The sequence below is a fragment of the Copadichromis virginalis genome, linkage group LG6 (genome assembly GCF_057382275.1).
Source record: "Copadichromis virginalis isolate Kocher_CV1m ecotype Utaka linkage group LG6, C_Virginalis_male_GT1.1, whole genome shotgun sequence".
NCBI lineage: Eukaryota > Metazoa > Chordata > Actinopteri > Cichliformes > Cichlidae > Copadichromis > Copadichromis virginalis.
In genome coordinates, this window is record NC_140623.1 from 18,267,192 (window position 1) to 18,282,134 (window position 14,943).

Sequence of the window (14,943 nt, forward strand, 5' to 3'; positions counted from 1 at the left end):
ATTTCCGAGGACAGAGGGAAAGACGAGCGGCAGAGCTGGGTTTCATAAACAAGTCTCCTCCAATCGACCTTCTTTGGACTTTTAAAGCTGCTGGTCTGAACCTCTGGTGGTCGATATGACTGTTTTTGTCTAAAACAGCTTTGTCCAGTTTATTGCTGACTTTGTGCTCCTCTGCTAGTGCTCCTTGTTTGTGTGTGTGTTTGCTCCTTATGTGTGGGTGGGAGGGTGGGATTGTCCGGCCCAGACAGCTGAGGGGTCTTTCAGAGGCCACGGCGGCCTTGTTTATCTGAGAAGGTTGGCCCTTATCGTGCCTGAGGGGGGGGAAATCAATAGGCCTCGGGTCCTTTTGGGGACGAGCTGGGTTTACGATGCCACTTTGGCCATCTTTTAAGTCTCTCAGCGTCTCTTGGCATTTATCTCAGCTTCGCACAAGATGGACACCAGTGGCAAACGCACAAACGGTGGCGGGAGGGGGTACGAGCGACTTCAACTGTAGAAACGTGCATCCCGCCTTTTTTCGTGAGGGATGTTTTAATGATTTGTCAAAGGTCCTGCCCATTTTTGGTGAAGTGTCAAAACTTCAGGTGGTCGGAGAGGGTGGGCTCAGCAGCCTGTCAGATGTGTGGACACACCCAGGCGCGAGATGGCAGAGAGCTCACCGGGTGTTTGAGCCGACCCCCTCCGGTGAAGTTTGCAGTGAGTGGGGGGTGGCGGGGGCTTGTGTGGGTGGGATTTCATAAGAAGGGAGGAGTGAAAATTTGCCTCTTTATTTCTCTTTATCATAAATGTTGCTGGACAGTCACAGAAAAGTTATTCTGTGAAAGAAAATTAAATATTTCTCAGTTAAGTGTGTTTTAAGGTCGAGTCTCGGTGGCTCAGGGCATTCCCTCCCCGCTTGCATCTTTTGCCATTAGCCTTTGGGATATTATAAGAGAAGGCCAGCAGATGATAAATACTGCAGCAAAGGAGACAGAGGCACGCTGTATTTAAAAGCTGCTGAGACCGTGCTGTGAATGACCCTGGTATATTTAGATTTGATTGAAGGCGCTTCGTCATCTTGTGATACCAGGCGGGGGGAGACACATGTGCGCTGCATGTGCACATTCCTGTACATTTTATGCTTGTGTGTGTGTGTGTGTGTGTGTGTACTAGGCTGTTATTAAAAAGGTAGGTCAACCATTTCAGGATCGGTGCAGGCTTTTCCTCCCTCCTTTTTTTTCTTTTCCTCTCCCTCCTGAGTGAATGCCCTTTGTTGAGCTGTGCCCTGAGATGCTCCCGCCATCTTAGCTCCTTTGGCCATGACCCGAGCTCCTCGCCCCTCCCTCCCTGCCGCCCCCTCCGCTCTTTATTCCCTCTCTTTTCCTACTGAATTGCAGACTTACAGACGGGGATCAATAAAAGCACACTGCATCTTGATTGGACTGGCAGCAGTGCCTCAGTCAGAGCTCAGGACCATCGAGCCTGCCTGTTTTCATTCTGTTTGTGTATGTGTCCGCGTGCGTAACAATGGGGATCTAGAAACCGATGATGTGTCGCTCACCGATTGTGTAGATTTTTATTTTCTCTTCACTGCCCCTGCAGTTTCTCTCCCCTGCTTATTAGATCCTACCAACAAACGTTTCTTTCTCTCTGTGCTCCGCCCTCCGGCGTCCAGGTCTGAACTCGAGAAGTCCCCTCAGCGAGACCAAGAGCACCTCATCCTCCCTCTCGGCCCTCAGCGACTCGCTCAACAGCTCGGAGGGCGGAGACCTCACCCACGGTAACGAAGAACTCAAGAGCCTGTTAGCCCCGCCCTCCTCCGCCGGCAGCCAGTCCAGCTCCGGAAGCCACTCGGGATCAGGAACCGAGGACAAGTCTGACAAAGGCAAGGGACTGTGGGAACTGTTGCACCCAAATACACTTTCAAAGCCCCTGAAATCTCCACAAACTGAATTATTCATTTCTAAATGAGCAAGAATCAGAGTTTAGGTGTTCTGAAAAAGTTGTTTAAAGTGACCAAACAAGCAAAACTGACATGTTTTTGAAACCTCGCTGGGGTCAAACTGATCAACAAATCTCTTGGCCAAACAGTTTGAGGGTACTCCTCTGATTGAGAAAGTGAGTATTAAAGAGATCCCGTCTCCATAATTACCCTTGTCTTTTGAAGATCTATTAAGACTAAATGCTTTGGTCAGGAAGGTGCACGCTGGGCGACGGGCTCAAGAAGACGGGACAACGCCCCCAAACCGATTCCGTCCTTCAAAAACACACTCATTAATTCTCAACCAAGCACAGCCAATGAGTACATACTAACTTGATTCACTTAATTGTATTCGTATGTGGCCTCATCGAGGATGCTGTGAATTGTTTTGGTTTTTTTTCCTTTTATTTGGATGCTCTGCAGATTTTATCCATGAAGGTTAGTTTACTCTAAATGAGAGTCTGTGTACAAAAACCATGTCCCGTGTTCTGAAGTCTGTCTGTACTGTAGAACAGAAAGAGGTTTTTGTTACAGAGCGGTAAGGGGTCATTTTGTTGCAAGAACTGCAGGGTCGTGTGTTTTTTAAAGAGCTCGAGCCCTTTTTTGGACTCAGTCAGGATATTACAGCCGCTGCTGCATCTCCTTGGACGTCCACTTTCACGATCTGTCTCTCGTGAGCTCCTTTGCTTGAACAGAAGTGCAGAGGAATTTTACTTCTGCAGCCTAAGAGGGCATTATTACACCTGACCTCTCCCTGTATCTGAACTCTCTCTCTCCCCTTAGCAGATTGGCAACCTCTGAGATTTCGTCCAAATGCAGATCAGCTTTCTACAAAAAAACAAACCCGGTCTTAATACTCACCGTTCTCCTCCTCCTCTTGCTCTCTCTCCAGGTTTCGAGTGCGTCTTCTGCAATTTTGTGTGCAAGACGCGCAGCATGTACGAGCGCCACCTCCAGATCCACCTCATCACACGAATGTTTGAGTGCGACGTTTGCCACAAGTTCCTCAAGACGCCCGAGCAGCTGCTGGAGCACAAGAAGTGCCACACCGTCCCCTCCGGAGGGCTCAAGTAAGGAAAGCAAGTACAGACAGAGGTTCCTAACTCCGCCCGTCCTTCCCCTCCCTTCCCCTCTCAATTCACTACACACAAAAATCACATACTGTATATACACACTCATTAGAGTACCTCGTGGGGTGTGCTTGTAACTTATTATAAATGCAACATTTTTAAAAAATGCACAAGCATATATAAGCATTATTCATTTAAATAAGAGCTGATTGTAACCAACACGTTTTTTAATTTGAAGATTATTTGGGCCGCATGCCTTTAATCGCCTAACCTCCCTTTTAATGGTTATTATCTGCGGCCAGCAAATGAAATGATACTTGATTCAGTTTTTCTCAACAGCCTGTCTTGGCAAGTCCAACTTATTAGACAGCGGTCTGTGGGTCTGCAGTGGCTGTTGTGAACAGAAGGGAGAGTGGAAAGGAGATGGAAACGGGCTTCCCCTCAGGGTCTGTTGTTCCTCTGCCCACAGCTAACAGGCATGCCAAGGAAAAAATATCTTAGGAAACCTGCATTCCACAAAACTACTTCCCTCCCTCCTCAAAATAACAGACACATGGTGCACTCTGCTGTTGATTATATAAAATTTGTTGGCACACCCCTAAAAGATAATCAAGCGCGTTACAGGCACCCCATAATCACAAATGTCTAAATCACTCGCAGTCTGTTCAGTCTAAATGCATGCAGTGGAAAGAATGAACAGCCTTTAAATACCAGTGTGAACAAACACATGCACACTGCATATGGTTCCGTTATTTTTAATGTATTCTGATAAAGCAGCCTTGTTTTTATTATGCTACAGTCACACTAGAAGAAAACGGCAGTCGGAGACCGCAGTGCGACCAAAAGTATTGCGACTGTGCGCAATCAATTTGAAGTTGTTAAATTTTTAGAGACTAAGTCTGCAACCGCTTGTGGTCAGTTTTGCCTTCAAAGCAACTTTGGCACATCAAGATGGAGATAAAACGGCAATAGGCTGGAGTCGGTCGGCTATCCGTTTCAATCTAGCAATCAGTCAACTAAATTGCAAATCTGTTGTCGTCTACATGCACAGAATTTCATATTAACTACTTACGTTCAGAGTCCAGCGAGAACCTCAGAAATATCTCCACAAATAGTGACGTAGTTGCCGCAGGACAAATATTTGACTACAAAGTGACATAGGCGCTCTGCGACTTCTGTGGCTTTTATAGGAATATAATGGAATGCAGCCAGTCTGCAACCAGTTGTGCTCATGGTTGCAGACTGACTCTGACTGATTGTAAGATGTTGGCAGTCTGTTGATAAACTAATCAGCAGCTATTTATAAACCTTCACCAATCTGTCTGAGAGTCGCTGCACTCAGACCATGAGTGTTTTCAAACCGGTTGCCTCCCACTAGGAGACCTGTGCGATCAAAAGTGGTCACAGAGAGGCTGAGAGTTCTGCGCACTCAGCTGCCGAATGTGGAAGAAATTCAGCGCAAACACCGGACAACCACCAACTTTTCCTCTAGTGTGACTGAGCCATTAGCACCGACTGTGTGTACAGCTCTCGTCTCCTCACGCTTCCCTCTCCATCACCATACTCCAGTCCCACAGGAGCCTTTGTTGTACTGTGACACGTCCTTGTGACATTTCAGGCCTGTCAAGCTAACATAAAACTCATCTGCTGACCTCAGCACCCCCCCCCCCACACACACACACACACACACACACACACACACACACACACTGATAATGTACCAATGTACTTAAACACACCTTTAGCTTCGGCCATGTTAACGCCACTCTGGATACAAGATTCAAGCTTCTGTATGTGTCTTAAAAAGTAAATGCAGATGTTTTGTGAAGATTCATTTCAAGCAACACGAGTCATGTTTTGTTTTTGTTCTCGAGTCTCTCACACAACTCCAGTCCCGTGCATGTGCAGAACCATCGAATATCATTATGAATACCGCCTCATCTTGTCACGAAAGACCTGTGTTGTACATTTTTTTGTTTTTTGTAGTTTTTTTTTTTTTTTTTCTGTTCAGCCATCAGTGAAGTTCTCAACATTGCTATGAATGTGTGGAAATGGTAGCATTTCACTGAATGAAAACAGGAAGCTGCTTAACAGAGTTGCACTGACTTTTATCTCATCTGAAAATACGAATGCAAAAATGACACAAGAAGCCCCTTCATAGCTCGAAGACCTGCACGGCGTCTTTTAGTCGTTACCTCGACACGTTGCTGCTAGCTGTAGTGCGAGCGATTAAATGTAAAGGACTTCTTGTTTAATGATTTAACTGTTTGTCTGGTGTACGTTTCTGAAGCCAGATTAATTTTTTATGGTACAGTATACAAATAATATAGACCTGGATAGAGGACATTTTAAACGGGAAGAACAGAGCTCTTTTGATGTCTGCGTATTCAATTCGCTCCAGCTCGACTCGTATACCTTACTGTTAACATCTGCATATGTGACCTTCTGCCAGACTCTTACTTTCTTTAAGCCACTTTTATATTTACTAATAAAAGCAGGCAGAATTAAGCCAACTAGAAAAACGTTAAAGAACCTTCGGGGAAAATTGCTTTTCGATTGCCTGCATTTTCTTACCCCCCCTTTGAGCCCAGATCAATACTTTTTTTTTTCTTCACCCTTCCCTCCCCCCTCCCATCCTGTGTGCGCACACACACATGTATGCACTCGAGCAATGTAAAGTGTTTCTGTATATGTAGGAGTGTGTAGAGAGGGAGAGAGGGCCTTGACCATTTCGAGGTTTTTCTGAGGTAATTCTGTTCTGCAGGGTTTGTGAAGCGCTTTGGGGCCCAGAGCAGATGAAAGGTGCTATTTAAATGTAAGTGCCACTCCATTCCTTCATTTCCCTTCATGTCCTACTGCTCCAATCTTTTTCTCCTGCCTGTCATCTCCCCTACCCCACACTGCCTCACCTTCCTCCTTTCCCTCCCCTCCCCTCTCACACATGCATACCTGGTCACTTCAATTCTTTCACCATTAAACTTCCACACATACCACCACGTGCACACAGAACTGTACATTGTACTCAATTTTCCTTTATCTGTCCTCCTCCTCTTCATCATTCTCGTGTTATTAAGTTTCAAGGTGTCTTACATGGCTGTGGACATACATGTTCCTTTCAGCTGTCTTTTGCTTTTGTGTGTTGTGTCCTCCCTCCCTGCCCCCCTTCCCTTCCTCCCTCCGTCCTTTCTTCCATTAACCAGGTGCCCTTTTTGCATCTACTCCACCAATCGTCCAGCGGCCATGGAGTGCCACCTTAAGACGCACTGTAAGATGGAGTACCGCTGCCGCATCTGCCAGGGACTGTGGCCCGACCAGGCCTCGCTGGAGGCCCACATGCGCAGGCACCGCCTGGGCAACCACTACAAGTGTGAGCAGTGTGGCTACTTGTCCAAGACGGCCAATAAGCTCATCGAGCACGTGCGCGTGCACACGGGCGAGCGGCCCTTCCACTGCGACCGCTGCTCTTATAGCTGCAAGCGCAAGGACAACCTCAACCTGCACAAGAAGCTGAAGCACGCGCCGCGCCAGACTTTCGGCTGCCAAGAGTGCCCTTTCACTACCACACACCCCTTCGTCTTCAGCCGCCACCTCAAGAAACACCAGAGCGGGGGAACGGGGGGGGTGGACGGAGCCTTAGGGGGAGGAGGAGGCGGAGGAGAAGAAGAGGAGGAAGACGACGAGGAGGCGGTAGGGGAGGAGCTGCCGATGGAGACGTCACCGGGTGGCTCGTCGTTGCAGAAGAGCCAGGAGAACTTCCTGTTTGGCGGCGGCGGTGGTAGCAGCAGCGGAGGCAGCGGGAGCAACAGCCCTCTCATGAGCCTCACGGCATCTCAGGCGCTTCAGTCCGTCGCGCTGTCGCTCACGCTGGGCAAGTCCCAGCAGCTGGACCCCGCCGGCCCCCGGCACGGTTTGGTTAACGCCAACGGCGTTGGCGGCGCCACCCCAAGAGACCCCAGCGGAGCGAGCGTTGCCGGCGACGGCGGCAGCCCCTCCCTCTTCCTCCCTTCTTCCCGCCACATGTTGGAGCAGTACAGGAACTGCGACCGGGCCCACCTCATCCCCCTCACCACCCTGTTCACCCACGACAGCCGCTTCACATTCCACTCCCAGCTCCACTCCAGATGGCGGCCGGCCACGTCTCCTCTCCTCTTCTCCTCCAACTTGGCGTCCCCCTCCCGCTCTTTCCCCTCACCCTCCTCCCACAAACACTCCTTCCTGGCCTACCTGGGACTGATGGAGAGGGCCAAGACTGTCTGACCTCACCCGCCACTCCTCCTCCTCCCCCGCTTCCTCCTCCTTCCCCTTCCTGCTCTTTCCCCTCACTCCTCGGACGGTGGTGTGAATGACACTTGACCACTGCGGCGGGAGCAACCCTTTTTTCCAATCAGACCAGCAGAATAAGCTGGACCAGAGAAAAAAAAGAAAAAAATAACATTTATAAGAGAAAAAGGCTGTACATGCTAAAATGCATTTATATATAAAAAAGCTGCTTTTCTTATCAGTTCTATCAATTGAATTATTACTACTTCAGCATCAATTACTACTCTCTTTACCTGTTTTTTTTTTTTTGTTTTTTTGTTTTTTAATATTTTGTTTTTGTTTGTTGTTTTTTTCCCCTGTTTTTAAGCATCTGAATGACCTGGACCCAGCTGCATTACCTGACGGAACTAACGTCTCTCACTTTTATAGCTAATTTTTCGTTAGTCGTTTCGAGGAGACAAAAAGACGAAAAACAAAACTCGCAAGTGCTACAATTTTAGTGCATTTTTGTCTATCGCTATTATGCATCGGAATAGCATGCCTGTTTCTGTGTTTCAAACTAGCTTTGACGTCATTAGGAAGCGAAATTCGAGATATCCTTGAAGTGTTAGCGGTGCAATTGTGGACAGAACCAATGAAACGGAATGCTTTTCAAAAGCAACGCCTCAAACCACGCACTTACTTATTTATCAATCTTGTACATAGTTTTATAGCCCCCCCCCCCTTCCCATCTTTTTTTTAATTTTTTTTTACTTTTATTATTATTATTATTTTTTAAATTTCTGTTTTCTTTTTGTTGTATAATGGTGAAACGGTATTGTGCGTAGCTGCTGGCTGATATCGATTCCATCTCAGAGTTAGTAGTTATTTCTAAGCTCAGAAAAAAATATATGTAAGCTGTGACGATGTAAATATGGAAAATCCGACCTGTCATCAATCAATCTAAATATGAAATATTGCAAAAAAAAAAAAGTTACAAACATCCGTTCGTCTCTCCTGAGACGGGATCGATGTCAGAGCAGCGTCACATGCAGAACTATGTATCACGCACCTATACTTAGAAGAGATATGAGATAACTGTTTTGTGGAGGTGACCCGCTCTCGGGTTTAGCGAGCTAGCCCGCAGCAGGCGTCACCGCAGGCCGATTCAATGGTGCTTTTTGGAGCTTTTGTAATTTTTTTGTGTACAAAAAAAAGGAAGAAAAAAAACTGTTCCAAAATGACTTGAATGAATGTATTTTTGTTTATGTACATGGAGAAAAAAAAGGCGATACAGAAGTGTGAACAGTCAAGAGACGTCTTCAGTGCTGGTAAAGGCGGGGAAAGTTAGTGTTTGGTGGCCTTTCTGTGTCCTCGTTTATTTTTATTCTCATTTTTTTGTCCTTTATTTTATTTTTAACTGAGCCTTTTACATCATAATAAATCTTTTCTACTAGCGTTCATAGAGAGCCCGTGACGAGGCAAAGCTCCTGTAGGTGCCACGATGAAGCCAAGCCGGGCCTCTGTTAGGCCGGCAGACACGGTACTGCTTTTAGTCCCCCCGCCTCCTTCCCTCGTGTCAACCTTTTGAGTTTTAATTGCACTTACTTTAGTTACACTTCAAGCCAAAAGCACTTAAACCTTTTATTTTACACCCCCCCCCCCCCCCCTTTTTTTTTAAGTGCAAACTTAGATCCACCAAGTTAGCATAATGTGAAGTAGGCAGTAGTTGCTGGAAATGACTCAATCAACACCCCTTAGTTTCACATTTAGACGTTTCTGGCGGTGCAAAAGGGTCTGCCTCTGTGAAATCAGAGAAAGCAAATGAATACAAATTGCATGAATTAGACAGTAGAGGTCAAGCTCCCCCTGGGAACTAAAGGTCCCAGGCTAAATTGTGATAGCCAATTTTGCACAGTGCTGCACTTTTTGATTATGAGACTATGTATTTATCCGCGAGAATGCTCGAAAACAAGTCTTTTTTTTGTTTGTTTGTTTTTTTTTGCAAAATGGAGCGGCACAAAAAAAGAGCTTTACCCGTCATCGATCGCGTTTGTGTTTCCTAAGTGGTCTTTAAGCCAAAATCCCTTATTTGTAAAGGGGTTGTTTTCCCTTATTATTTCCATGTGTCTGTTTTTACTTGTGCATTTTCTTTTTTTAAAAATGAAATATTGTTGCATGTTTATTTTGGTTTTTTTTACTTCACTTATGTAAGGTAAAAACAAAACAAAAAAGAAGAACGCATCGATTGGACAGAGAACGTAAATCGTCAAGACCAAATTGTAACTCGTGGCAGGACGTGATGTTAGGATGGAATCCGTCACGTCCTGCTCTGGAGTGATGCCTCGATTGTCTCCCCCCCTCTTCCTCTTCTTTTTTAAATTCCCGTTTGTTCCTTTTTGTTCTGTCGACGTCTGGCATGCTGTCTCTGGAGTAAAGGGAGCATCTCTCCAGCACACACACAGACACACATACACACACTTTCCTTGTACTATCTATGTTATCTTTTATACTCTAGTGCCACTTGGTGGAAGGAAGCCACCTGAGACTTCTGAGAATGAGTCAAACTAATTGTCAGGGTCCAATAGAGGAAAAAAAACAGAGATAAATAATAAAAGAAAAAGAATGTCTCCTCTTGACACCTTTTTAAAATGTCTGCCTTTTTAATACAGCGTAATCATGAATGGCTGCACTTCTTTACATCCTCCCCCCTCCCTGTCTCCCCCCTTTAGTTTGAGTGTAATGTTTAAAAAGGCAACAGGGCTCTCTCCTTTTGAAACCCAGTACTCTTAAGCACTTATTCTCTTTATTTTGCCCAACTGTAAGCAGCACAGTGACCTTTTTTTCTTTTTTTTAATGCTTGACTACCTTTTTGAGCACTTCAGAGTATGCATGACATTGTCCTCTAGTTCTTTAGCACTTAATTGTGTTTCAAACTAACTCCCCCTCGGTTGCATTTAGTTAGCATCACACTGCACTGTCTGCAATCAGTTAGCTTTAAGTTTGGCTGTATTTTATGATTAGAAAAGGCTCAACTATCTTAACTTTTGGCACTCGGTAAAGATTGGTATGTGCTGTACAAAGCTTTTTTTTTATTACTCCATTGTCAAGGCTGTACAGGGTTGTGATGATAACTGGTAAATAGATCATTTGTACTTTTTTTTTTTTTTTTTTTTTTTGGTTTTGTATTTGTTTTTCTTTGTTTGGCATTATTTTATGTTCAACTTGCCAGATCTAAATGTAACAGGATTTGAAAGTAAAGCTTACATCAGATATTATGTCGGCTGTCTTGTCTTTTTCTTTGCGATATTGTTGGATTTCGACGCTCACTTAACCGCACAAAACATCTTCACAGATGTAGGTTTTGGGGGCTTTTTTCCCAATCAGAGACGATGACCAAGACTTTTGGCTGATTTCCCCAAGGCTGTCACCGCAGCAGACCAATGTTGCGTGTTTGATTTGGTGACACTAGATGTCCTCCCATTTGTGTGGGCTTGATACCCAAGACCAGAGTTGGATTAGCTTGTGATCCAACGTTTTTCATACGCCACTTTGCATTCAATCATTAGTTATTATTCATCTCTGGCTCTCTTCCACAGTGTCTCTTTCCGTTTTCTCTCCCCGATGGCTCTTCTTCCTGTTAAAAGGGAGTTTTTCCTTCCCACTGTCGCCAAGTGCTTGTAGCAGGGTCATCTCATTGTTGTTTTCTCTGTTATTACAAGCTCTTAGCTTACAATATAAAACACCTTGAGGTGACGTGTTGTGATTTGGCACTACATAAATAAAATTGACTTGAATGTGTGTCTTCAAAAAAAAATCAAACAAGGGGAACCTTTTGCTTGTGAGGCAGATGTGTTAAACACTACAGTTCAGAGCCATGCCAACAAAGTAGTTTAATTATAAACTGGTTTCAAATTTGTTTAGAAACTGTGAATAAAAATTAAATTAAAAAGACATTAATACAGGCAGATATAATCCATCTATTTTTTTCCAGTTACCCTATTTAAATTTGCAGGTGGGCTGGAGCCTGTCCAAGCTGTCATGGGCCGAGCATACACCCTGGACAGGTTGCCAATTTATCACAGTGGTAACCGAAAGAAATGAGAGAGCCCATTCGCTCACACATGCATACCTACGGAGCACCCAGAAAGCATTCAGAGCGCTTCACTTGTTCCACAATTTGTCACGTTACAGCCTTATTCCAGAATGGATCAAATTCATTTGACACCTTATCGTTTTCCACACAATAACCCATCATGACAAAATAAAAAGCCTTTGCTTGCAATTCTTTCAAATGTATTAATACAAAACAAAAATAGAACACGTACATAAATATTCACAGCCTTTGCTCAACGCTTTGTTGAAGTGCCTTTGGCAGCAATTACAACCTCAGGTCTTTTTGAGTGTGATGCTACAAGCTTGGCAGAACCTCCATCAGGTTGGATGGGGACCACTAGTGCACAGCTATTTTCAGATCTCTCCAGAGATGTTCAAGTCCGAGCTCTGGCAGGCCACTCAAGGACGTTCACATAGTGGTCCCAAAGCCACTGCTTTGTTATCTTGGCGATGCGCTCAGCATCGTTATCCTCTTGGAAGAGGAACCTTCGCAGTTATCATCCCTGTACATTGCTGCACTCATTGTTCCCTCAACCCCTCAGTTTCTGCTGCTGAATAACATCTCAGCATGATGCTGCTACCGCCATACTTCACTGTAGGGATGGGATTGGTCAGGTGATGCCTGGTTTTCTACAGACATGACACTGGGCAAAGACTTCAATCTTTGTTTCATCACACCAGAGGATCTAGTTTCTCGTTGTTTCAAGTCCTTCAGGTGCCTTTTGGCAAACTCCAGGTGGGCTGTCATGTGCCTTTTAGGTGTTGTTCTTGATATCCTCCCTGAATAAGGTCCAAATAAGGTACCCCAATCGGGCAATCAGCTCTTTCTGTACCCTTCCCTAGATCTATGCCTCGATACAATCCTGTCTCTGAGGTCTACAGACAGTTCCTTGGACTTCATGGCTTGTTTTGTGCTCTGACATGCACTGTAGACTATGGGACCTTTTTATAGCCAGGTGTGCACCTTTCCAAATCATGTCGAATCAACTGAATTTATCACAGGTGGACTCCAATTTAAGCTGTAGGAACTTCAGTGGAAACAGGATCAATCTGAGTGTCATGGCAAAGGCTGTGAACACTTCTGTACATGTTGTATTTTTGTTTTTTATTTTTAATGACTTTGCAAGAATTTCAAGCACACCTTTCCTGCTTTGTCATCACGGAGTTTTTGTCTGGAAAAAAGATTGGGGTGTAAAATGAATTGAATCCTTGCTATAGTTCTGAAAATGAAATGTTTTTCCCCTTTTAGCTTAATTTTATTTATTTATTTTTTAATATAGAACAAAACCAAGTGATAAAATTCAAACCAACAGCAAACTGCTCCTTAAAGTTCTTCAAAAAGTTTTCTTCAGGGAGAAAAAAAAAATCCATCAAAGATATATTTAATAAAACGAATCCTTTGTGTTCATTCAAAAGAAACTCTGTGGTTTCGAACTAAATTATTCTGAATGGCTTTCTCGTGTCCTCTGTGTAACATTTGGTTTTCCCATTCTTGTCCAACTTAGGATTTTAGCCTCCCAACAGTTTGGCGTCTCATTTGTGGTATTTTTGTGTTATGTGAGTGGGTAGCTGGGTTTTATACAGGTGACAGATGTGGAACGGACACCTGTCAGCCTACACTGTGGAGCAATCCTGCTGTAATATGTACTTAATGTGATTTGGCATCATCTTGCTGAAATAAGCAACGCCTTCCCCGAAAAAGACGTCATCCGGATGGCAGCGTATGTTCCCAGATGTTACCAGATGTTGCCCATGTCGTGGGCACTAATTCAGTAATTCTCTGAACCATCACTGATGCGAACTCTGTTCCCGACCAGCTGGTCTGTCTCCTGTTAGGGCCGGGGGACACACGGCCCACGGTTTCCAGAGAGACTTGAGGCTCAGAAGTGGAGGATCTGGATCTAGTCAGTTTTTTTATTTAGTCTTTGCATGTCAGTGTTTTAGATTGCATTTGTGGGATGCAGGGACACACTGTGTTCACTGATAATGGCTTTCTGAAGCTCACAACGGATACATTTCTGTTTTCAATGCAGCGCCCCCCCGGGCCTGAAGATCTTGGCTATTCAGCACTGCTTTCTATTCTTGTCTCTTTTTTCTTCCAGTTTTCTGAATCATTAAATGACATTATGTACCACAGATGATGAGATCCACAAATTCTTTTCAAATTTTAGGCCGAAAAGTTTTTTTTTTTTTCGTGTGGTGAACCCCTGCCTGTTTTTATTTGTGAATTACTCGGCCTCTCAGGGATGCTCTTTTGTTGTCCCAACTTTTTTTGAAAGATGTTATCGAATTCAAAGTGACAACACATTTTTCAGTGGATGAAATTTCTCCATTTCAACATTTGCTGTTATCTTTGACCATTTTCATTTAAATAGAGGTGTCACATGGCTTCCATTCTGCGTTTATTTTCATTTTATACAGCAGAAGGTAGTAAGTGAAGTGGACTTGAGATGGGTTTGCTGAATTACAACATGACAAAGGCAGAATAATTAATCACTGTGCCCACAGTAGAGGTCATTTCAATACATTCTCATGTTCAAGAAGCTAGTTTGAGATGATGTGAGCTGTGTGACATGGTGTGTTGTCCTGCTGGAAGCTGCCATCAGAAAATAAGCACACTGTGGTCATAAAAGGATGGAGATGGCCAGCAAAAAGATTCAGGAAGGCTGTGCTGTTTAAATGTTGCTCAGTTGGTACTAAGGAGCCAAGAAAATGGACTATATTGCCAAAAGTATTCACTCATCTGCATTGAAACATGTGAAATTGAGTGACATCCCATTCCTAATCAATAGGGTTTAATATGATGTCTCCTCACCCTTTGCAGCTATAACAACTTCGAGTCTTCTAGGAAGACGTTCCACAAGGTTTAGGAATGTGTTTATGGGAATGTTTGACCGTTCTTTCACAATTGCACTAATGTTGGACCTGAAGGCCTGCTTCACAGTCTCTGCTCTTATTCATCCCAAAGATAAGAGGGGTTGAGGTCAGGACTCTGTGCAGACCAGTCAAGTTCTTCCACACCAAACTTGCTCATCCATGACTTTATGGACCTTGCTTGGTGCACTGGTGCACTGTCATGTAGGAACAGGAAGCACTTGTCCCCAAACTGCTCCCACAAAGGTTGGAGCATGAAATTATCCAAAATATCTTGGTATGCTGAAGCATGAAGAGCTCCTTTCACTGGAGCCAAGGGGCCGAGCCCAGCTCCTGAAAAAAATCCCCACACAATAATCCCCCCGCCACCAAACTTTACACCCATCAGATGCAGTCAGACAAGTACCGTTCTCCTGGAAACCACCAAACCCAGACTGGCCACTGGATTGCCAGACAGAGAAGCGTGATTTATTACTCCACAGAGCATGTCTCCACTGCTCTAGAGTCCAGTGGTGGCGTGCTTTACACCTCTGCATTCGACACTTGCATTGAGCTTGGCGATGCAAAGCTTGGATGCAGTTGTTTGCCCATGGAAGCCCATTCCACGCACTGTTCCGACCCTACCATCTGAAAATTGCTGGAGAAACTGAGACTCGTCGGATTAAGCAACATATTCCAAGCTTC

The 14,943-nt window shown here is 44.6% G+C and overlaps 1 protein-coding gene across 3 annotated transcripts in view; it reads left to right on the top strand.

Moving 5' to 3' along the window:
• The window catches only part of znf827 (zinc finger protein 827), a 73,915-nt gene extending 63,368 nt beyond the window's left edge, over positions 1-10,547 (top strand). For 2 of the 3 annotated variants that reach the window (XM_085459015.1, XM_085459017.1), the window contains exons 12-14: positions 1,655-1,864; positions 2,853-3,030; positions 6,231-10,547. In XM_085459015.1, the coding sequence (XP_085315141.1) occupies positions 1,655-1,864; positions 2,853-3,030; positions 6,231-7,287 (1,445 nt within the window). In that variant the 3' untranslated portion in view covers positions 7,288-10,547. The remainder of the gene's footprint in view (positions 1-1,654; positions 1,865-2,852; positions 3,031-6,230) is intronic. The other variant, XM_085459016.1, reaches the window with a different exon arrangement.
• The last annotated feature ends 4,396 nt before the right edge of the window (positions 10,548-14,943 follow it).